General features: G+C 38.1%; 3 protein-coding genes across 5 annotated transcripts; 1 reads left to right on the forward strand and 2 right to left on the reverse strand.

The window, feature by feature from the left end:
- Positions 1-265: 265 nt before the first annotated feature.
- Positions 266-9,107, forward strand: LOC140788159 (uncharacterized). 3 transcript variants are annotated; one of them, XM_073137299.1, is made up of 20 exons: positions 266-650; positions 868-1,020; positions 1,897-2,063; positions 2,814-2,951; positions 3,620-3,790; positions 3,867-4,418; positions 4,510-4,584; positions 4,669-4,797; positions 4,930-5,004; positions 5,096-5,305; positions 5,493-5,645; positions 5,731-5,963; positions 6,091-6,208; positions 6,307-6,445; positions 6,525-6,729; positions 6,829-6,934; positions 7,022-7,162; positions 7,239-7,362; positions 7,449-7,562; positions 8,473-9,107. In XM_073137299.1, exons 1-20 carry the CDS (start codon positions 416-418, stop codon positions 8,853-8,855), a joined length of 3,621 nt encoding a protein of 1,206 aa, XP_072993400.1. In that variant the 5' UTR covers positions 266-415; the 3' UTR covers positions 8,856-9,107. The 3 variants fall into 3 exon arrangements, with proteins under 3 accessions (XP_072993400.1, XP_072993402.1, XP_072993401.1); XM_073137301.1 differs by having other exon boundaries at positions 2,814-2,921; XM_073137300.1 differs by having other exon boundaries at positions 1,909-2,063.
- Positions 9,108-9,408: 301 nt separating this feature from the next.
- LOC140788162 (WD repeat-containing protein GTS1) lies at positions 9,409-14,844 on the reverse strand. Its single transcript, XM_073137304.1, has 8 exons — positions 14,664-14,844; positions 13,642-13,849; positions 12,645-12,740; positions 12,130-12,204; positions 11,719-11,829; positions 10,740-10,831; positions 10,439-10,523; positions 9,409-10,065 (listed from the first exon to the last, which is right to left on the reverse strand). Exons 1-8 carry the CDS (start codon positions 14,792-14,794, stop codon positions 9,706-9,708), a joined length of 1,158 nt encoding a protein of 385 aa, XP_072993405.1. The 5' UTR covers positions 14,795-14,844; the 3' UTR covers positions 9,409-9,705.
- Positions 14,845-16,351: 1,507 nt separating this feature from the next.
- On the reverse strand, positions 16,352-22,223 carry LOC140788160 (kinesin-like protein KIN-7A). Its single transcript, XM_073137302.1, has 15 exons — positions 22,052-22,223; positions 20,944-21,335; positions 20,752-20,841; positions 20,566-20,666; positions 20,353-20,466; positions 20,171-20,252; positions 19,980-20,047; positions 19,832-19,891; positions 19,625-19,749; positions 18,925-19,123; positions 18,697-18,828; positions 18,487-18,591; positions 17,466-18,389; positions 17,039-17,364; positions 16,352-16,918 (listed from the first exon to the last, which is right to left on the reverse strand). The coding sequence occupies exons 2-15, from the start codon at positions 21,182-21,184 to the stop codon at positions 16,591-16,593; spliced, it is 2,895 nt and encodes a 964-aa protein (XP_072993403.1). The 5' UTR covers positions 21,185-21,335; positions 22,052-22,223; the 3' UTR covers positions 16,352-16,590.
- Between the last annotated feature and the right edge of the window lie 389 nt (positions 22,224-22,612).

Consider the following 22,612-nt stretch of genomic DNA (forward strand, 5'->3'; position numbering starts at 1 on the left):
TTACCGAGTTTTTCGGTTGAATTTTCTTCCTATGGTCCTAAATTCCATCCTAACCACGTGAGAAACACGTGCCTTTTGGCTTGCGACCGCCGAGCTGGCACGTAACTCCCCGGACCAACCAGAAGGGACGCCACGTGTATTTGACCTTTCTTTTCTCCTTCCTTCGCTTACAAGAGATCGTCTGCATTCCTAATCGCAGGAATTTATTTAAATCCATTTTCAGACGCCACGTAGTAAAGTTAATTAAGTTCCTACATCCGGTGATGAAGACGATCAATTAATCGTTTGAACACCTCAAAACCTCCACGTCCCCATTCCCAACCCGAGAAATTTCCCCCTTCCAGATCCGATCTGGGATCCGGCGAGATCGAAGGCAATTTGTGACGAAAGAAGAGAAGAAGAATCCGAGGTGGCGATGGCTTCGTCGTCGTCGCGATCGGCGGCGGCTGCGGAAGGGGATCGTTGGTCGTCTCTTTGCAACTGTGTTGTCAACTTCCTATTGGAGGAGAAGTATCACCTCACGGCCTTCGAGCTCCTCCACGAGCTCATCGAAGATGGCCGCCACGACCACGCCATCCGCCTCCGCCAGTTCTTCTCCGATCCCGCGCTCTTCCCGCCGGACCTCATCGCCCGTTTCAACTCCCTACGAGGTATTCATCTCACGTCACATTGTTCTTTGTGGCTTCAAATATCTTGCGTTTTGGTGCATGAGTATGACTTCAAATGGACATTTAGTTCAGAAATGCTGAATTTGAAAAGTTCTAAACTCCGATCTGAATTAAGTTAGTCTTACTGCATTTTATTTCAAATCTTCAGATTTTGATATTATTCCATGGATTATAATTTCTTCTTTCTGTGTTTTTCCAGTTGCAGATCCACAAAGTTTGCTAGAAGAAAAAGTATCAAAAGAAGAAAAATTGGCACTTGCGCAATATGAGCTTCGGCTAGCACAAGAAGATCTGTCCAGACTGAAGTCGGAGCTACAAAACCGAAAAGAAATATCCCCTGATAAATTAAATGGTATGTTCTTCCTTATTGATCTTTTTTTCAGTTTGGCCATATTGATATATTGTGAATTATGGTGATAAAATACATGAAGTGTGCATCAATCAGCAGTGCGCCTACTTCTCATTTTATGCAGATTGTTGCTCATTGATTCATGCTTATCCTTTCATTTCCAATATATTTTGTTTTTAATATAGCTAAAATGAACCAGCTTTTACAAAAATAGATGAGCAATCTGATTTTCTCAAACACAAAAGCTTGACAATCTGTTTCCGCAGCTCTAAATGTCTTAAAATAACATATTTTACATATGTTTTTTAGCATCCCGGTACATAAATATGCCTCCGGGTTGCAATACTGTATTGGCATCCTCACAGCTTTACTAATTATGTCTCCATTTTAGTTATGTCAGTAGAGCACCAAGGTTGCCTGTAGTACTATTCAGTACTAATGAGTTTAGACATGTTTGAACCATTTATGGACTAATTTAGATTTTAAAATCCAAATCAACTCAAGCTGACAAGTGTAGAGTGCCTCTTTTGAATTCTATACATTTGTTTCAAATAAATGGACCTTTGTCACTTCAGAAGTAGCCTGACATAAAGTACTATAATATTAGGTATCAGTGATATGCAGAGTAGCTACCATGATGTATTGTGCAGACGGAGCCCACTCAGTCCTTTACTTCACAAGCATGTTTCTATTCCATTGGATGTGTAGGAATTGTTTGTTTGCTAGTTATGTTATTCCTCTTTTCACCGGATATGAGTTCATATTGTAATATTATGTTCTAGATGTTCTGATTCAAAGTTACTTGAAGTAGCATCGTTGTGGGTTTCTTTGAAGTTACCTTCATACCATTCTTCCATGTTGGCTCATCATCTATTTCAGATGCATTAATAGTTGATGGGTCTAGAAGCCAACAATCTAGAAGGGAGACTGCTCTTTCATCTTTAGGCCCATTAAAGGACAACGAACGTAAAGATCTAAATTGCGCTGTGAAGGAATATTTGCTTTTTGCTGGGTACAGACTTACAGCCATGACATTTATTGAGGAGGTATGTTGTGTTACCCATGATTGACTTAGTGATGAAGAATCTTCTCTAAGTAACATATGCTGAACTAAAGTGATTAGTTGTTCATAAAGTCAAATGTCAGTTTTTTTTGGAAAAGACTATGACATGTGAAATGTGGAATATGTAAGACTTACTTTTTGTATTACATGCTCTTCCATGGGAAAAACTTAAGTTTTCTTGCAGTTGTAGATCCTGAAGATTCCATCTAATGTAAAGTATACTGAATTATTATATGATCTTGTCAGATTGATGAACTGGAGGGAAATATTAGGTGTTTGTAGTTGCCTCACTAACCATAGTTTGTGCCACTCGTGCAGAAATGCGAGCTGGTAAATATTGTTTTTGGAAGTTAATATATCAAGGAACAAGCTTCAGATAGAAGTAGATTTACTTCATAGTGTCACATGCATAAAAGCTAAGGACTTTATTTGCTCTGTTCAAACATATGTTAGGAGGTTTCAGTTTTAGGTGGGTATATAACTCAAATTAAAATTTGGAACTTGCTTGTCAAAGACATATTTTGGAAAAAGATGTTAACTGGTGAAGGGAAAGCCCTCTTCTGAGCATCCGATAAGAAGAACCTTGAGCTATTTTAAAGTTTTAGCTGCTTGTAATCAGTAAATAATTAGATTGAGATTCATTTGTAATGTTTATATGTCTATAGAGGGCATGTTGAGTATCTTAAGTTTTGTGAGCTGGTCATTAGGAATGCCTCATCATTTTGTACTGCAGGTTACTGACCAGAACCTGGACATCTGGCCAAGCAGTTCAGCCTGTGTCTCTGATGCATTGCGTCGCTATTATTATCAGTACCTTTCGTCCACCTCAGAGGCTGCTGAGGTAGTTATTGAACTTATCCCAGATAACAAGGTTGAATTTTTTGTGGCGTTTTAATCTCTCTTCATTTATAAACTATATTTACAATGATCTTTAGTATTTGGCATAGATATTGATATGAGTAATTTTCTTTCATTTACTATAGTGTTATTTTAAGCTTAAAACTTTCTGGGATTCACTTCCATGAGTTACAAATATCTGTTAAATTTATGTAGGGCACTACTCAATGTGATCTTAAGGCTTGCCACCATATAGGGATATCAAACAAGCCGAGATGTATTGGGAATTGCATTTTATGCAGATGCTTGCCAATTCATGAGCTGCTTGAGCTCTCCTCATTTACAGCTCAAATTGGAGCTCGGCAGCTCGCTAGCTTATTAAACAAGCCAAGCTCTAGCTTGCCATGGTTCATTCATGCTTAGCTAAGATTAACTACTTTATAGATGTAGTGATAATTGCACATAACACTTCATTTAGCTTGACAAATTGACACACGCTCATGCTGAACAGTTTTTAAGACCACAGTTCGAAGGCTTAAAAAACCTCTCAATTTTTCTTTTTCCATAGTTATTTAGTCCCACATTGACTACTGTCAAGTGTCAACCTATCCGAACTTCCTTTATCCCTCCTTTCAAATACATATATATGTGTACTCGAGTATTTGTTAATATATGGTATGGCTGACCACTGTCGTGTTGCAGGAAAAGATATCACTTCTTCGAGAAAATGAATCACTGTTGAAGGAGAACGAGAGGATTGTTAATGAAAATAACACCTTGCTCAAAAGCAAGGAATTGGCTGATGGCCAAATTGCAGTTCTATCAAAGTCTTTGGAGGCTACGCACAAGGATTTAAAAGATAGGGAGCTTCTGGTAGTTCTTACATAATATAATCTTGCTGCCAAAATAGTTAATTCTGTAGAGTTTCTAACTTTGTCCCATCTTAAAGGTTCAAAATCTGAAGCAGTCACTGGATATTCAGAGAAAGGAGCTTAATGACTGCAGAGCTGAAATTACTTCTCTAAAGATGCATATAGAAGGGGATAGAACTAGCAAAGGGTGGGGAAGTGGAGAAAGTATAAACATCAAGTCAATTGATGTCGATTACTCTAAGGAAGAGCTAAAATTGTTGCATAATGAAAATGAGAACTTACAGAGAATGAATTCCATCGCAACTTATATGGAGTCTATGATATGTCTGACTGATAATGTAGAACCTGAGGAAAAAGTTGTTGAGATTAATGAAGTACAGGAAATGTCTAATTCAGTTGAGGTAGCTTCTGGCTCTGTTTCTGAGAATGCCGATCATCTTTTGCCTGAAGGCGGCATACTGAAATCTAGCAGTACAGTTCTTTCTTCATCAACAATTTCATGCAATGGTAATAATAGTGCTGAGAATCAAGAGAAGTCCAATAACCACATTTTTGTATCATTATCTGAAGACAGAGGATCCATCCAGAAATTAGAGAGCCCCAAGAAGGAAAAATCCTCTGATAATATAGTGAGTTGCTGCCAATATGTTGCTTTCGACACTAATTTGTTCACTTTTTTTTTACTTTAATTTTATATTAACTGGTACTTATTTGTAACAGGCTTTGGAGGCTATCCAGATACTTTCAGATGCTTTGCCTAAGATTGTGCCCTATGTACTGATCAATCACCGTGAGGTCCTAATCTGGAATCCATTTCCTTTCTTGTGTCTTGCTTTCTATAAATATAACCTTTTATAACAAGGTTGCTTTTGGCTGCAGGAACTTCTTCCATTAATTATGTGTGCTATTGAACGGCATCCAAATAGCAATGTGAGGGATTCCTTAACAAACACTCTGTTTAATCTTATAAAACGACCAGATGAACAACAAAGACGTATTATAATGGATGTAAGTTCTTGTACACAGCAAGATATGTTGCAACAACTACTGCCTTCTTAGTGTTGTATGCATGCATATAAGCTCTGCTGCAGAGCCAGATCCTTAAAAAACACTTTGTTTTTTTGAATTTTTTCATGCCAGGCTTGTGTAAGCCTAGCTAAGAACGTCGGAGAGATGAGGACTGAAACAGAGTTGCTCCCACAGTGCTGGGAACAGGTGTGCTGCAATGTCAAAAGACTCAAAACTACTTGGTTTATTTAAAGTTGTTAATTACATGTTTTACAAAAATGAGTTTATTGGCCTCTAGATAAATCACAACTATGAGGAGCGTAGGCTGCTTGTTGCCCAATCTTGCGGAGAGCTTGCAGAATATGTTCGTCCTGAGATTCGGGATTCTCTCATTCTATCTATTGTGCAACAACTTATTGAAGATGCTGCAACAGTTGTGCGAGAGGCTGCGGCTCATAACCTGGCGCTGCTGCTTCCGCTCTTCCCAAATATGGATAAATATTTTAAGGTCAGCCTCACTAATGCTCAGAGGCAATCATGGAGCAGAAAATTGACTTCACAGAATTGGCTGAAATGTAAGCTATATGACAGGCTAGAACATATGGCTTCAGGGATGGCTAGGAGAATTACTCCCTGATGTAAGATAATACGACTTCTCAGAAGATTTCTCTGAAGTGAAACTCTTTTTCTGATAGGTTGAGGAGCTGATGTTCCAGTTGGTCTGCGATCCTTCAGGAGTGGTTGTTGATACTACCCTTAAGGTTCTTATTCCAGCAGTAATAAAATGGGGAGATAAATTGGATCATATTCTGAGGGTCCTATTGTCCCACATCTTAGGCTCTGCTCAAGTATGTACTCTTTCTAAGCAATATGTATTAATTATTTCATAAAGAATGTCTATACCTACCTGCTGATACACATTTTCATTGTCAGCGGTGTCCACCTCTTTCAGGGGTTGAAGGTTCAGTAGATTCTCATCTTCGTGTTTTGGGTGAACGAGAGCGCTGGAACATTGATGTCCTTCTGCGGATGTTGACAGAGTTGCTTCCCTTTATACATCAGAAAGTTATTGAAACCTGCCCTTTTACTTCTGCGGTGGAATCTCTTTCAAGCCCAAGTCAAGAAAATTTTGGATTCTCTACATCCTTGCTTCAGCTATATGCAATGTGAGCTCTTTTCATCAGCTGACAAATCTTTCAGTAGTTTTAACTATTTGATAGTGGGAATAAAATGTATCATTATAGAATAAGCTATTTCTTGCATGCAATAGAACTAAATACCTAACTTGGATAGGGGTCATACGGAATGGACTACTTTTGAGTGGATGCACATTGACTGTCTTCCTGATTTGATTCAACTTGCCTGCTTCTTACCTCAAAAGGAGGACAATATAAGAATCCGAATCACGAAGGTGAATTTTTAAAACTAGTACTTATTGTGTAGTTATTTTTCCATGTACTACAACAAGAGGTCCACCTGATCATCTTTTGTTCCATTATTGTGTATCAGTACCTTTTGGATGTATCACGACGCTATGGGAGAGATTATGTGGAGCACATAATGCTACCTGTATTTCTTGTAGCAGTTGGAGATAGCGATAGTGCTGATTTTACATTCTTTCCTTTGGCCATTCAGTCCCGAATAAAAGGTATTAATTTGCATAATGCTAGAGACAAATTTTAGTATATTAATTTCATTTGCAATATTGATAGTGCTGCTCATTGCAGGCTTGAGACCTAAAACTGCTGTGTCAGATAGACTTGCAATCATGTGTGTCCTTCCATTACTGTTATCTGGTATTTTAGGTTCTCCTACAAGTCAGGAGAAGTTATCCAACTACTTGAGAAAAGTATTGAACCAAAACACAACGAGAGAAGGTTCTTGGTCAGTGTATCACACTGCTGAGCTCATTGATGCAATCCGCTTCCTTTGGTTGGTGTCATTTTAATGAGCAATCATATCTAAAGATGTATATGTTTCTTACTGGCAATTTTTCTCTCTGCTGTCTGAGACTGGTTTTGTATAATGCAGCACATTTGAAGAGCATCATGGAATCATATTTAATATTTTATGGGAGATGGTTGTGAGCTCTGATGTGAACATGAAGACCAATGCTGCAACTCTATTGAAAGTTCTTGTATGTTTGATATTACTTGTTACTAACCTGTCTTTTTTTACTTTTATACTTCACATGGTCATATCCTTTTTCTTTTTCAAAATATAGGTGCCATATATTGATGCCAAAGTTGCATCAACTCATGTTTTGCCTGCTCTAGTTACTCTCGGTTCGGATCAAAATTTAAATGTCAAATATGCAAGTATAGATGCATTTGGATCTGTTGCTCAGTATTTCAAGAATGACATGGTACTTGACAGGTTACATTGGTGTGCTCTTCACATTATCTCCTAAAGTCGCACTAACTGAATAATTTGTATTTCAGATCATTGATAAGATACGAATACAGATGGATGCTTTTCTTGAAGATGGATCACATGAAGCTACTGTCTCTGTTGTTAAAGCACTGGCGGTAGCCGTGCCACATACAACAGATGGGCTCCGGGAATATATCCTCAATAGTCCATACGATTTTTGTGACTTTCCTTTTTAACAGATCTTCTGTATCTTTTGTTTCCTCCTTTACATTTCATACATCTTTTATCAAAGATATTGCAGCTTTCCAGCATGCCATCTCATGGAAATGATATACGTCAACGTGATAGAGCAAATACATTTTGCGAAGCAATCCGTGCTCTAGATGCTACAGGTTTGCCTTTATATTGACTAGGCCTATAAACCTCTTTCTGTTGTCTTCTTACACATTAGTTCAGTTAATATATGCACTTGCTTGATTATTCTTACTTTAATTATCAACCTTGAAAAAGCACAAAAGTAATTGATGCTGACTTTTATCCACATGAGATGTCAATTGTGTTACTAAGGTCAAATTTGATTAGAGAACTTTAAATTTAATCTCTTAGATTAACCTTCTATTTTGTCAGTTGAGTCCAAAAATATGTAAAGAAATTTTCTTATGGAGCTTCTTCCCTTAATCTTGTGGAGCTTCTTCTATTAATATTCTTTTTGTGAAGCATTTCCCGGGATTATCCCAGGTGATTCCATGTGATCTTATCCCCTATTCCCTTATCTAATTTTCTCTCCATCATTTATCTTCTCTTTTTGCTCCTTTTTCCTCTCTTTCTCTGTCTTATTGCTCGTACTTGTTTTCGGACATATTTATAACTTTTAACTGAACCAGCTTAGCTAGGATCAAGGGAGCTCGTTGGGATCTTATACAATGACCAACAAAAGCTAAAGTGAAAAATAAGTATCTTGGATGAGGTTTTGTCGAACCATTCAGCTGAAACAAAGAGCAACAAATATCAGTAGCATCGGAAGGGGATCAGTTTGAAGATCTCATATTCCAACCTGATTGAATCCTTGGGGCTGCATGGAGTGCCCTGTGTATACTCATCAACACATCTAAATGAGCTTAAATTTTCTAGACAAAGTTGCAAGAACATGACAGAGCAATAAGATGTTTATCTATCTATATGCTTATGACTAATGAGCATCTGGTTCCTTATAATGGTGGAACTTTTCACTGTATATTGGATTTCTGGTACATGCTAACACATTCTTATCGTTATTTTCTGCTCTATAATTATTTGGTGCAGATCTTCCTGCGACCAGCATTCGAGATTTTCTCTTACCTTCCATTCAGAACTTGTTAAGAGACCCAGATGCTCTAGATCCTGCACACAAGGAGGCATTGGAAGTCATCCTAAAGGAAAGGTCAGGTAGTGCATTTGAAAGCATCAGTAAAGTGATGGGAGCCCACCTCGGCATTGCATCCTCAGTAAGCAGCTTTTTTGGCGAAAGCGGCCTCCTAGGTAAGAAAGAGAGTGGCGAACCAAATGAGCTCGTTCCACCCTCACAACCAAGTCCACAGGCTGTACAAGACGACACAAGGTTCCGCCGTATTATGAGAAGCGGCTTTGGAGACATGTTACGAAGCAAAGGGAAGGGCTACGATGAATCTCCTCGACCATCAGGTTAGAGGCTCTCTAGCTTTCTTGAAGAACCGTCCCCTGTTACTCCATTTCTTTAGCAACAAATTCATAGGAGATTTTGTGCCATCTAAGCTGAGGGGTGATTATTTTCTTCTCCGTGTATTCTGAGGAATAATTAGAAGATTAGGCAGTAGGCATTGGGTGTCTTGTGCTTGATTAATTACTATACCACATTGTATACAAAAGATGTTAATCTTCTGCACATTGTCGCAATAATAATTCAGTTTTCTTGAAACAAAGTTACTGGTGCTTTTCCGTTTTCTACAAGTTGCCTACGTTATATTACTTATTTCACATAAATTGCCGTTGTCCAGTGAATTCTTTAGCTTGCATTAGTTCAATGGAAGCATAGGATAGAAACCCATCTCTACTCAATAAACAGCATGAGATCTGCTTGGAAACTTTTTCTTCTTTGCGGTCTTTATTTAAATGCAATGAATGAACAAAAGCACTTTCGAGAGATCATATGACATCTAAAAACAGTTGGACCTGTCTACAGCTACAGCTCCAGACAGATCGCTCAACTATTCCACCAGAAAATAAAAATAAAAATAATTTAACTCGTAAATAAACTTTTACAACCATGATTGACTTCTGGAGAGTGTGACTCTCCACAGGAACTTGAGCCGCTGCAGAAATCACTAAATTACAATTGTTCGTATATCCAAGCAGCATATAAACAGTGTTGAGTTCTGAAACAAGTTACAGATCCAGGAAGAGAGGAGGATGATGCCTTTGCCAAGACTCAAGCAAGAAAACATCAAAAAATATTTGCTAAAAATGAACAAACTTTGACCGATGATCTTTTGAGCATAGAAAATGTTCCCTTTGGTACATTCAGTAAGGATGATGTCGTACTTTAATTCGACCTTTCTGTGACTTCATGACGAGGGCACTTGAAATCCATGAGCGATTGGCCTCTGATGATTCATCGGATAACCAGCAGCACAAACGACCATCCTCACCTCCAGTCCATCCAAAAATACCCTTATTTTGCAAGAGGCTGCCACCATGAACGCTAGAAGCAGGTAATACAGTTCTCACAACTCCTGCATGACCACCTTCAAGTGTAGCTTCTGCAGACCCAATCCCTGCGAGACTAACAGGGAAGTAGCCTAGTGTTCCTGAGCTTGTGCCACCAATCACCCATAGACGATCATCAGCAACAGAATAGTGACAATCAACAAAATAATCCACCTGTCATATCACCAACAAACTATTATTCCCTATTACTCCCCAGTAAAACATAACTACTATCACTGGAGTCAACAAATTAGAGAAGCTAGATGTAAATTCGCAACAACTTAAGCATGAGAAACAGAAGACCCCCCAAAAATAATCCCACGAACAACACTGCAAAAGCTTGTCATTATCCGCAATAAACTTGAGAATAAGAAATAGTCTCATTCATTATACTTTTTAATTTTCTTTTTTTAAACAAAGATGAAATATAAAGGAAGTAGATTTGTACCAGAACTTGCTGTCAGCTACTCACAAGAAAAATCCAATAAAGCCTTTAGAGATAGAAGGATGAATTAATACTAATCCTAAGAAACCTATCTAAACGTACATGATCAAGATTCCATCTATCAGAAGCCATGGAACGAGCGTCTTCAAAGATGACTTCACTCCGTGCATCATTCCAATCCCAAATGCTGCAAGACGAATAATCACACATTGTATAAAATAAATAGAGCTCTTATCCTTCTTAGAACTAACCAATAGATGTACTCAATTCAAAATTACAAGCTTAGAAGAGTGCAACTAAATTATAAAAATACCATCTGAGATAAAAGCATCAGCAGAAAGGATAATGGTGACCAATCTATTCTTATACTTTTGTGTACGTCAACAATGAGCATAAAAGTTACCTTATAGTTTCAATATGTGTCAGACACCAAAGCTTCTCATTCATATTTCCATGAAAACCTATTTTTCCAATTGAAGTTCCCACATTCATCACCTGCAAAACCACAGAGCTTTCAAATATAGATTCTTCACCATGCAAAAACTTTTCTATACCATCAATTCATCTCGTGAGTTAAGCAAAACTTCACTAATGTAAACTTCAGGATATTAGTTCTTAAGCATTACAATTAGACTGATAAAATGAGAGAAATAAAAAGATATAATTCGGAAAAAAAACCAAACTGTAGTTGCCTATAACAATAAATCAACTCAAATATTAATTAGACCTATGAAATCATGTCCCACAGGATCTGCCTCCACATATACACATGTGGAGGCATATAAGCCACAACATGTTCTCTAGTCCAAACTGAACTGCTAACATTTTACACATTCAGATTGGTCATCTAGACACAGGTGACAAGTTCTCTATTCCTTTTTTTTCCTGTTCCCCCAGCCTTCCTTACATCATTAACTTTCAGGTACCGTGAAATTCTAAACCAGCGAGAAATTTGATTTCAGCCCTTTTCTGGTTGCCCTACCAAAACAGAAAGGTAGTAGCCAGGAGACCACCAATATTCAGCTTTGAGCCAGAAGCAAGCCAAGAAGTTGGATAGAAGACAGACAACAGAGGCATGATGGATCTCATCGTTAATAACTTAATACGCTATTCTAGGATTGCATGACTTGTTGTCCAGAGTATCCACATCAAGCCTCAGAAACAGTTCAATTGATCCCTTCTTGTTCTCAAGATGATCAACAAGTATCTAAAATGACAATAGCAGTATAATGGATTAGCAGGAAAATGATAATAGATATACTGATTGCCGCCCTGATTTATAATATTATATTATCAGTTCAGAATAAACACTGTTATATATAACTCTGGCATTGCAATAATTATAAAGCAGAAAAGTTGCAAAACATAGAGTGACTACTTACCGATAACAAATGATTATCATCATTGATGTCTCCGACAGCGTCAAAAAGACACAATAGCCCATCAACAGAAGAAGAAATAAGTTTACTTTGTTGACTTGGGACAAATCTTACCTAATAACCAGGATAACAAGATTTAATGCCGTGAAATGATACAAAATATGGTGTGTTAACTACAATAAATAAATAAGTTAGTAAATCAGGATCCAAGAGTATATCTATAACATCAAATGCATCTGTGGTAGTACAGATTACTTCAACAACAATGACAGAGTAAATTAGATATTTTAGTGTTTTCTTTTTCCTTATTCTTTTACCAAAATGAGTGCCTGTATAGTTTAACATACTTTGACAGTTCGACAAAGCAGAAATGCGATATATGTAAACTATCCGTAGAAGTATGTAGAATGATACTTGTGTCACGTCATCTATATGGGACTCCTCCAAGCATGCCACTTGCTTTCCATTTCTCCAGTCCCAGAATAGAACCTACAAGCAACCAAGGTACCTAACAATCACATGGAATTCAATCATACGAGATGAATATAATAAATATGTCAAAACTCAAAAGAATTGGTTAAGCAGCATTTCCTTGCTCATATAACCCTCTAAATCAACAAGTGGAAAACCATTTAAACAGACCACAGATATCAGCAATTTGACCATGCAAAACAAAACAAAACAAAATAAATTACAACTTTTTTTTATATTGTTTCCATTTTCTGTTTTCCCACATACACTATCATGATAAATTCAAGGAATGATGACTCAAATCCTTTTCTTCAGAGAAATTACAAGGAAGTACCTTTTTGGTGGCTTTTGAATTATAAAGTACTGAAGTAGGAACCCCTCAAAATTCCAAATTAAAATATACTAGTAAAATAATAAATATCTCGCCACCATAAAATAGTGATAGACAGAGCATTTACCTGAGCATTGGAACCACCAGCAAGTAGGTTACCACTTGATCCACCAAAAGAAAAGCTAAATATTTCTTGGGAGGAACCAGCTTTTAACAAGGAAATCTGGTCATAAGTGCATAAATAAGGAAAAAGGAAGTTAGGAGACATTGGAGAACTCTAGCAAATGCATCCAAAATATATCCATGGTTCATAGCACATATCCATCACATAGCAATAGGAACTAGCAAGGTTGTCTTAGTAATGCAAATTATGCGAACTAGTGCTGACATACTAATAATGGGATCACATGAATAAGAGATATATGAATGATAGGAGCAATCAGAAACAGATGCACATTAATTACCATGGCATTATTATGTGACATTCACATACTATATCTGATATGACGGATACTATTTTAGAAAGATAGATGCAGGAGAAGTCTTGCATTTTAAAACAGCACTAGATATATTCTTCTAAAGCCCAACATTATCTAAATTCAACATCTTCTGCATCAAAATATATTATATACGAGGGCTTAGTGTCATTTCTTTTATATATATATATATATATATATACATATATATAAACATCTTCTCTTATTGGCCTCATAGTCTCATAGAGAGCAAATCAGACAAGTAATTCAGTATGAGCATATAACCCCTTGATACTCCTCAGAAAATTTATCCACAGTTGTATCTCTATATTCTTATAACATCATCGTACAGCCTAATCCCACACTTACAAGTTTGTCAGAACCACATAATCCACAAACAAATAAATACAAGCATGGATGCCACACAAAAAAAAAAAAAGACGGATCACATAAATCTTGTACGGGCTATGCAATATCACCTACTCTAGAAATCACATGCTAAAATAGATATCGGGGCTCCTATCAATCGGATTGTCAGACATTTAGTAGGTCAACTAATAACCTGAATTCCCTTGACACTTCTCCATTTTCCTAAATATAGCCTTAACTTGTTTAAAAAACAAAGATCTACAGTGTAACATATCAAACCTGCTTAAAGCTTCTTGTGTCCCATGCCCTAATCGTGCCATCAGAAGAGCAGGAACATATCACATGAGCTGATGATGGAGCTGAAAAAGAAATTTCATGTATTGTTTCACTATGTCCTCTGCATTCCCCAAAGTACTGTCCAGTTTCTGGAGAATAACATTTGATGGTGTTCGTTGATAAGGAAACTGCCAATGATGAGATCTCCTGGCTTTGTACAATAAAACAAAATTCAGATGTGAAGTGCGTGGAAAGTAGTAGTAACACAACCGGTACAATTTCAAGTACTAGTGAGAATCCCACCACTAAGATCTAAAATAGATCAAATTGTGACAATGGCATATAAAATAAAGTGCAAGATACAGTGAGAATCCAACAACTAATTCCATGAATGATGAAACAAAAATACTACATATTAAATATAATAATCCCTCAAAAGATGTAGCGAAGGCCTAACCCACAAGAAAGCATTAAATACGAATTATCTCAAGGGATAATTATCTAGAAATTCTTTGTCTAATGCAGCAAAGTCACTATGCATGTTTTGCAACAAGATGTAATTCATTCGAAAAGGGCTGTGTAGTGTGTCAAATACCACATTCCACTTGTCATATAATTTAGTTAATCTATATCTCAATAGCAAATTTTTTCATCTGATGTAAGTTTAACACTTAAATTTCCCAATTATAAGTCAGTGGCACTGCATATTGACATATTTTATTGAACATGACGTTTATACTTCCCAAATAACATTATATGACTTTTGGAACTACTTAAATACAACTAAATTATCAAGAAAAAGTAATCACCTAATATGGTTACAATGTAATCTACATGTCCTATAGCTAGAAACAGACAATTTTTACCAATCAACCTAAGTTAACTGAAGGGGGAAAAAAGTGTTCAAATCATTCTTCCTAATGAAGATGCATATTTTAACAAGAAAACAGAACCAAATTCTTGATACAAATATCAAAGAAATCAAATTTCAACAACATAAAAGCTTTGTCGGGATTGCACATTACCTGGACGCGATTTGGAAGACGTAATCGTCGCCAAAGTTCGTCTGGATAGCGTTCCGAAGACCCAAACGCTTCGGAGAAGAAGACGAGGAGGAAGAGAAATTCTCCACTACCATATCCATCTCTTCTTCCATGCTAGCTCTAGATTTTGTTGCTAGGGTTTTACCACCGATTAGGCCGTTGTGGTTTATAATTCTTCGAAGCTTGAGCCCGTATAGCCCGGCTCGGCCCGGGTCCGCTTAGCTTGGCCTATCCAAACTAATCTTCTCTCTCCAAAGAAAACCCTTGCAAGATGTAACTCAAATATATGATCATATATAGATTAATTATTACAAAATTAAAACAGTGTGATAATAAGTGTATGATTGTTGTTATTGCTTGCATCCTCGTAAGGTAGAATTTTTTAGTTAAACTATTAAAGTGGATGAGAGAAGAATCTGATAAGATTTTTCTCTTAATTATAGTAATTGATCACTACCGAGAAATATATATTATTTATCGGTATCTAAATCCAATATAAGCCTAACTCATCTCAAAATCAACCTAGGACTAAACTAAATTGGTGGCTCGGCTCGGCTCGGCTCGGCTTAGTTCAGCGCAGTTCGTGAGCACTTAAAAAGAAAATAAGAGAACATTTTTCGAAACTTAAAACAGAGGTGTGGTCAACGGTTGAGCTAAATCTAACATCTTATAGGCTAAATTTGGGCCAACCCATGAACAAGCTCCGAGAAGAGAGAAGGGAGAAGAGCTCTTACTTATTTAAAGAGCATCATAGGATTATTTAACACTCAATTAACCATCACTTTTATATTACTTATTCATGACAGCATGCAACATAGAAGTTGAAAAATGATAGAAGTTTTTCTTGCCGGGAGGAAGTTGTTGAATAAGCTTTTTCTTTATAGAAAAAATTATATTTATTAGTCACCATGATTCTCTTCCCATAGAATTTGATTCCTTGCTACTAGACAATAGGGTGCAGAAGCCTCCTTGGATTGTTACTACCACCATTGAGGACTCTTGTCTTCTCCTTTTTGTTTCTATCTCCCATGTTTCTCGGATCAGCTTGCATACATTTTAGCCTAGTTGAGACTTGAGAGAGGGGATGTGGATTATCCACAGAGCTGATTCCAGCCATGCCAAGAGGGAGCTCATAAGCTCAATTTTTTTAAGATACAAATACACACTGCCCAGCAGTCCAAGCTCGCTCTAAGAGGAACGTGGATCTCAAAAATTCAGTCCATCCATAATTGACCCAAAAGCAAACGACATAATTTTACCACTATTGATACTGTGAGTGATAAGCATAGAGAAGATTTGAGCGATGATAATGAAAATTTTAAGGGCGAAAAAGGATCTCTCCCTGTCGGATTCCTATGTGATGAAAGACGCCTAGGAAATACATGCATGTAGTCCTCGAATCTTAACAGATAACTGAAAAGTATTAAATAAAATTCTGTTGAGCATGAATCTTAACAGATAACTGAAAAGAAACTTGGAATTAACATCTCCCTTGCTCTGCCACTCAAGGCTGATCTGGCGTAGCAGAGGTGGTACATACCTGCGATTCACGGTGACAAGGGACACGACTATGGCATCTGTTATTCACCTTATAGAATGAAGTACAAAAATAAGAGAATGAAGTACGATTCTCTTCTTCTTTTTCTCTCTCTCTCTCTCTCTCTCTCGGATGACGATCAAATTGGTTATTAAATCGGAATGTGCAAGAAGTATGAGTTGTCAGAAAAGAATATGATACAAATGATATAAATGGAACACAGATCTCTGCAAGCATTGCGCAGCTGCAACACAAAGATATCCTATACAAAGATACTCCATGTCTAATATGTCGTTTGCCATTTTAAAGTGGCCCTGGAAGAACAACTCTAAGAACGCCAAGGTAAATTGCTCAACTACTGACCATGACTGCTCACAGTCTTAGCAAATGAGATATGGGCTGCCAACCCAAAAGCCATGGTTTCTTGCTTGAAGGCAGTGCGAAGTTTAGCTCAAACATCTCTTTCGAGATGTTCCCGCCCTCACAGAAGCCCACCAACCTAGCAACAATATCCGCACTTTCTTCGATGTGTCTTTGGTCGTTCGTATCTGTCCATAGCTTGTTCACTAGCTGAAGCTTCCTCTGTTTCCCCTCGAGGGGAACTTGCCATTTGATGTAGAGACGCTCTCTTTCCTCTTCTGTCAGTCTCGAGTTCATCCTTTTGGATAAAAATTCTCTTTCTTGCCTTAATGCTTTGACACTGCATTCAAAAGAAAGTTCAATAAATTCTATATGATTAAAATGATAAGCAATAACTGCATTCTATACGATCGATGTGCTTTTCTGACATTATGGCAGTCTAAGGTTAATGAATTTATACCTTGAAGATAGAGAAACTGCAGGCTCATCTCCCGTGTGGGCAGGGCTTGAATCGCCCACCTCAGCAAAGTGCTGTTGCAGCCATGTCAATCTCCTGACCTCTACCTCAATATATATCTGATCAGCCGGATCACCTCTGAATAACAAATAGAACTGAGTCCGATGTATTATAGATACATAGCAGACATCCCATAATTGGATTATCTGCTGCATTTGATCTTTGAACATGGTATGCCATGTATCAGGTGAGTTTTGCATATCCGAGATGTTCTCCTCGGTCTCTTCTGCATTATTTCCTGCAGCCTCATTTGCTTCCAGCTCCAACACCTAATAAGACACAGTAATTAATTTATTTATTTTTGCCTTTTCTTGTAGATGAACCTTATATGTTGATGTAACCAAAAGCTTAAATAAGAGAAGTGTAGTACCTGGCACACTAGCAGTTGTTTTTGGTACTGCAGCTTAGCAACTCTCTCTTTCAGTTCAGTGACATAGGCTCTTATGCTCCTTACATTTTCCTCCGCAGCATTTTGGAACATCTTCTGCATCTTTTTCATGTTCACAGAACTTGAACGCCTGTAGACTGGTGTGCTCTCCCTCGATGAGATATCGCCACCATCTTCACTCTTAGTTGGAGTGGCTTTCTCTGAGCCTGATAAGGCTTCATGGAATATGGTGTCACTCTCTGGAGCCTTGTTCTCAACCTCAGACTCCAGCACCTTCCTAGAAGAAGAAAGAGGAGAGCATGGTGCTCTCAATAGATGAGGTCGGTTGACAGTGCTACTCAAAGCTAAAGGAAGCATCTTCTTCTTCTTTGAGTGAGACTTTGAGGATTTTGGGGTGGTCTCATTGGACTGGCTAGTAATGTTTGGAAGAGACATCACCAGCTTGTCTATGGATTTCTGAACATTCTCTAACTGTACCTCAAGATCGGCTATTGTACTACCCTGTGAATGAAGTCTAGTGATTTCTTCTTTGAGGTTGGCACCGGCATTTTGGTTGGTAACTGCATCTCCAACCTGAGCCTCTTTACTTACAGGTTTGACTTGCATTTCCCTGATCTCTGCTTGAAGTTTAGCAATAGTCTCAGCTGCATCTTGATTTCCAAGTCTGTGGCAGGCCACCTCCTTCTGCAGTACTTCAAGAGCCCTGTTTGCTTCCTCCCCAAGCTGCTCTTGTAGCTGTTCAAGCTTGCGAATTTCATGCACCAGCATGACTGGAGCAGTTGACGATTGCCTCATCGGGTTTCTTGCGCGATCAGCCCTACCTTTGTCACAAGCATGTGGTGATGGGCCAGAAAATGTAAGACATTTGACCACCGGGTGTGGTGATGAATCAAATGGATTCCACCCCTGAAGATGTATGATCAGGTAAAAGGAAAGTTAGATATCTGGAGAGTGCTGGTTAAGCGAGAAAAGAAATGTGCAGGAAGTAAAGAGAATTCCTTACTGCAACTGTGCTAGATTGATTATCACCCATTTTCTTTCGCAAATCATCAAGTTGCAATTGTGCAAGGTCTCTTTGCCGCTTCAATTCTTCCATTTCCATTTCCATCTGCTTGTAGTGAATTGGATTAAATGTGCTTGCAAATAGAACTGTATCATGCATGTTACAGCAAGAAAATGAAGACATATTGAAAGCTTAAGTTATTTGGCTCACCCTTTTAATTTTCTTTTCTTTCTCCATCAGAAGGGACTCAGAACATCCAGAAGGTTCTGGAGTGCGCAATTCTGCTTCCAGTCTAGCAACTTCCTTCTGCAGATGTTTTACAAGTTGCTTGTCTGACACAACCTGGGGTTAACTCAAAAGTTAATAACCAAGAAAAGAATACTTTCTGCAATCAAAAGTGCAAGTACCAAATGCATCTGTATTCAGTGTCTCACATACCATATTAACTTGGGCAGTATTGGTGACTTCCTTGGCACAGATTGCAAAGAAGAGAGTATTTCGAGATTGTTCAACATGACTTAGTGCTGGACTCATGGTACAGATTATGGCAGTCCTTGCATTTCCACCAAGAGATAGTTGCAGTATACGTGTTAGCTTTGAATCTCGATAAGGTATATGTCCACTTCTTTTCCCAACACTGTTAGAAGAAAATTGACATGATATGCTTTGTTCAAGTGGTCAAAGCCAACATTAAGAATGTTGATTTACAACAGGAGCTTAAATGATATGCTCTTGTTCTAGTGAGCTAGTGCATATAATTTTCACTGACTAAATAGAAAAAAAGATTAATACTTTCTGCACCCACTAAAACTGAACTTTTTACCATAAATCAGGATTAATCAGGTGATGTGGAGCCATCCAGAAGAGCTATGAGTGAAGTAGTCAGATATTTGCACTTTATTTTCATGATTCTACACCTATCACTCAGCAATCTATATTGGAGAGTGGAGACTATGTTCTACCCGACTGAATCAAGAGAGTTTTCGTACTAGAGGAGATAAAGAAGTGAAGAAAAAAATTCCAATCTTCCCCTCTTTATCTACTATGCACCTTTACTAATATGTTTATTAAGTTCTATTGTACCAGTACTGGATGAGATATACAAAATCTATATATTTGATCCTATCGACTTCCTGACCTGAGCTTTCTTATTACAGTTGTCAAAGTCAACAAGCTACGGTTTATGTGGCAGCCTTCTTTGAGCCTAGCTCCATTTGCATGAGTTTGTGCAGCCCTCTCACTTCCTGCAAGGTCTACAAAGTTCTGCAAACACCAATTATACACGTGAACTTAATATATCATATCAAGCATTTCATTCTCGGTTAGAATAAGAAGATAGACTTACCAGGCTGGCTACAAAAGATTTCACACAGCCTGAATTTTCCCGCAGGCTGCTCTGAACTGTCTGAATTAAAATAAATATAGTTGGTAAGACTTGGGATTCTGTTTGAGTATGGTCATTGCAAATACTTATTGAAAAATCTTATGCATACCAGCCTTATTATTTGGTGTGATCTGGAGCTGGTATCATTCAAGGCAGTTTCGCCGACCTGTCTTTGCGCTGTAAATATTGAGAGGAAATATCAGAGTTAAGTAAAGCCCGGAGAGAGAAACACTACCAAAATAAAATGTTCCATTTAGCATATATTTTCAACAACAGCAGAAATAAAATGCTGAATTCGACCTTCACAAATGCCAATTAAATGTCTCAGATGCTGACTATCCTTTGCAGTTTCTTCTTCCAGCTTCTCAACGATGGTTCCCTTCTGTTTACACAATGACACCATAATAGTGTTTAGTAGATAAACTACAAGAAGAACACACTATTAGAAAGTACAAAAGGAAAATATTATATAGTTATAATACCTCAGGATCATCTAACAGGCGAAGAGGTCCGGAATCTGGTTTTAACAGATCCCTTACTATCTCGTTATAGATTTCCATTGCGGAGATCTTGATAATGAAGTCCCTCTCTGGAGTCTGCAAATAGAATAAGTACACAATCATTTTCCCTATGTTCACTGTTAGTTCCATAGCAGTATAACGAACAAGAAAGGGTGGATGCTTCATGGAACTTGCATTTTTTATATGCTTGTAAATATCATTTACAGCACTCTCAGTGACCCCTCTCATAGTATATGTCTTCCCACTGCTGGTCTGCCCATAAGCGAAGATGGTAGCTGCACAACAAAGAGATATACTGGTTATAGATATCTTTTACTCAATCATGCAGCTACCAATTCTGAAGGTTCTATTACTGCCTACCATTAATTCCTGTTAATGCTGACAATGCAACATCCTTGGCTCCTTCTTCGTAGACAGTCTCAGTTAAACAAGAAGGTCCAAATACTTTGTCTGCCACAAGTAAAACAACAATTTTCAGCAATGCAGAATCAAGATCGCAAAATCTAATCATCAGTGACCATTACGTAGTCCAAAACTCCAAATAATTCATACCAAAACTATAGGAGGCTGGCAAATTAGAGCGATCCTGTGGTGAGGCCTTGTACAAAATTGTGTGATCTTCGACACATTCCCATGCCACTTGGTCTTTCAGAGCTTGTTCTTTTTTGCTCAGTGGCCTCACTCTAACTGTGACAAAAATCTTCTCCTCCTTGGCTCTCGTGCCACCAGGAGTGGACATTGGTGTCCTCTCTATCTTTGTAGCTGGAGTACCAGGTGTCCTAGCTGCAGCCATTTATTCCAATGGATATGGAATCTCCCTTTGGTTGATAAGGTATTGGAGAAGGTCACGAACTGGCCCTCTCCGTGTATATTAGAAGAAACAAGATGACTTTGAAAACTAAAGAATGCAATGCACTGCAGTTAACTCTTTGAGCAGTAGAAATCTGTGATCCAAAAATAAATTCCAAGTTAGCTATTTAAAAGGAGATCTAAAGAGTAAAAACAGGAATCTTGACTACTCATCAAGCTTAATCTAAACCAGAAAACACATTAGATTCACATAAAACCAAATGAGCACGACATTAAATGATATAGTATCCTCCTTAGGTCAGAGAATTTGGAAAAGATAAAAGAATATAGAAAAACAAATCACCATTCTAAAACACCGTCCAAGACATTGCAAAAAGGAGTCAGTAAGTCGGTACCATATTGAATAGTTATCAATAAGAATATACAATTCTTAGCTCAAAAATTAAAAGTTTATAACACATCACAGATTAAAACTTATAAGCATGAGGGAATACAAAGTTTTCCATCTCTTCCTCTTCCTCTTCTCTCTTCCTCCACCTCTACATTGCCTCATTCTCACGAAACGAGAAGCAGCAGCGATCTCTTGCCTCCATTCCCACTCCATTACCAAACCACGCTTAGATTCTTAGGGTTTCATCAACCCCTTTTTGTCAAGGCGAAAGAGCTGATACATCAGGAAGCCAGCACCAAAATCCACAGAAATCGCCAAATTGGAGCCAAGAAAGTAAAGAAAGACTTCCAACTTCACACATCAGGCAAGACAAAACCAACGCAACGAAATCTCCGCAGTAATCCACCGATTGAAACCAAAAAGTTAGCAAAATCACAAGAAATAGAAACAAGAGCGAACCTGCGATTCTTGCACAACCGCGAGATCCCGGATCTAAACTTTTCTTCCTAATTTGAGGAAATATTTGGGGAAAATAGGGGCTCTCTTCACTCTTATACTCGAAATCAAAGGAAACAAATGAGACAAAGAGTGAGAAGAGAGCGTTACTAAAAGGGGCTATGATTTCGAGAATAGGTTTTCTAGGGGTGGAGGAGAAAATAAAAGAATAAGAAAAAGATGGGAGTGGAGGTTTGAATGGGGAGAGGCAACGGCTAGTTTTGGTAAGATGTGGGCCGTGGGTTTCACTGATGTGGTGATCGGACGGACGATAGAGGTGGAGTAATGGGAGCTTTTGCGCTCTGGCCCCTTCAATGAGCCTAATTACGAGACCAGACGACGCCGATCGGCTCGGCGCCTCAGATCCAAGTGGGCCCCACGGTGCCGAAGGGAGAGACAACCGTTGCAAGTGCTGAGTCAGCAGCGGGTCCCGCACAACTAAGCGCATGGCGTACCATGTTTAGTTTGGACTTGAGATAGAAATCGCCTCATAAGGGCCCAGTATTTATATACCTACCTTTCCGG

The sequence above is a fragment of the Typha latifolia genome, chromosome 5 (genome assembly GCF_019914945.1).
Source record: "Typha latifolia isolate L0001 chromosome 5, TyphaL0001v2, whole genome shotgun sequence".
In the NCBI taxonomy this organism is placed as follows: Eukaryota; Viridiplantae; Streptophyta; class Magnoliopsida; order Poales; family Typhaceae; genus Typha; species Typha latifolia.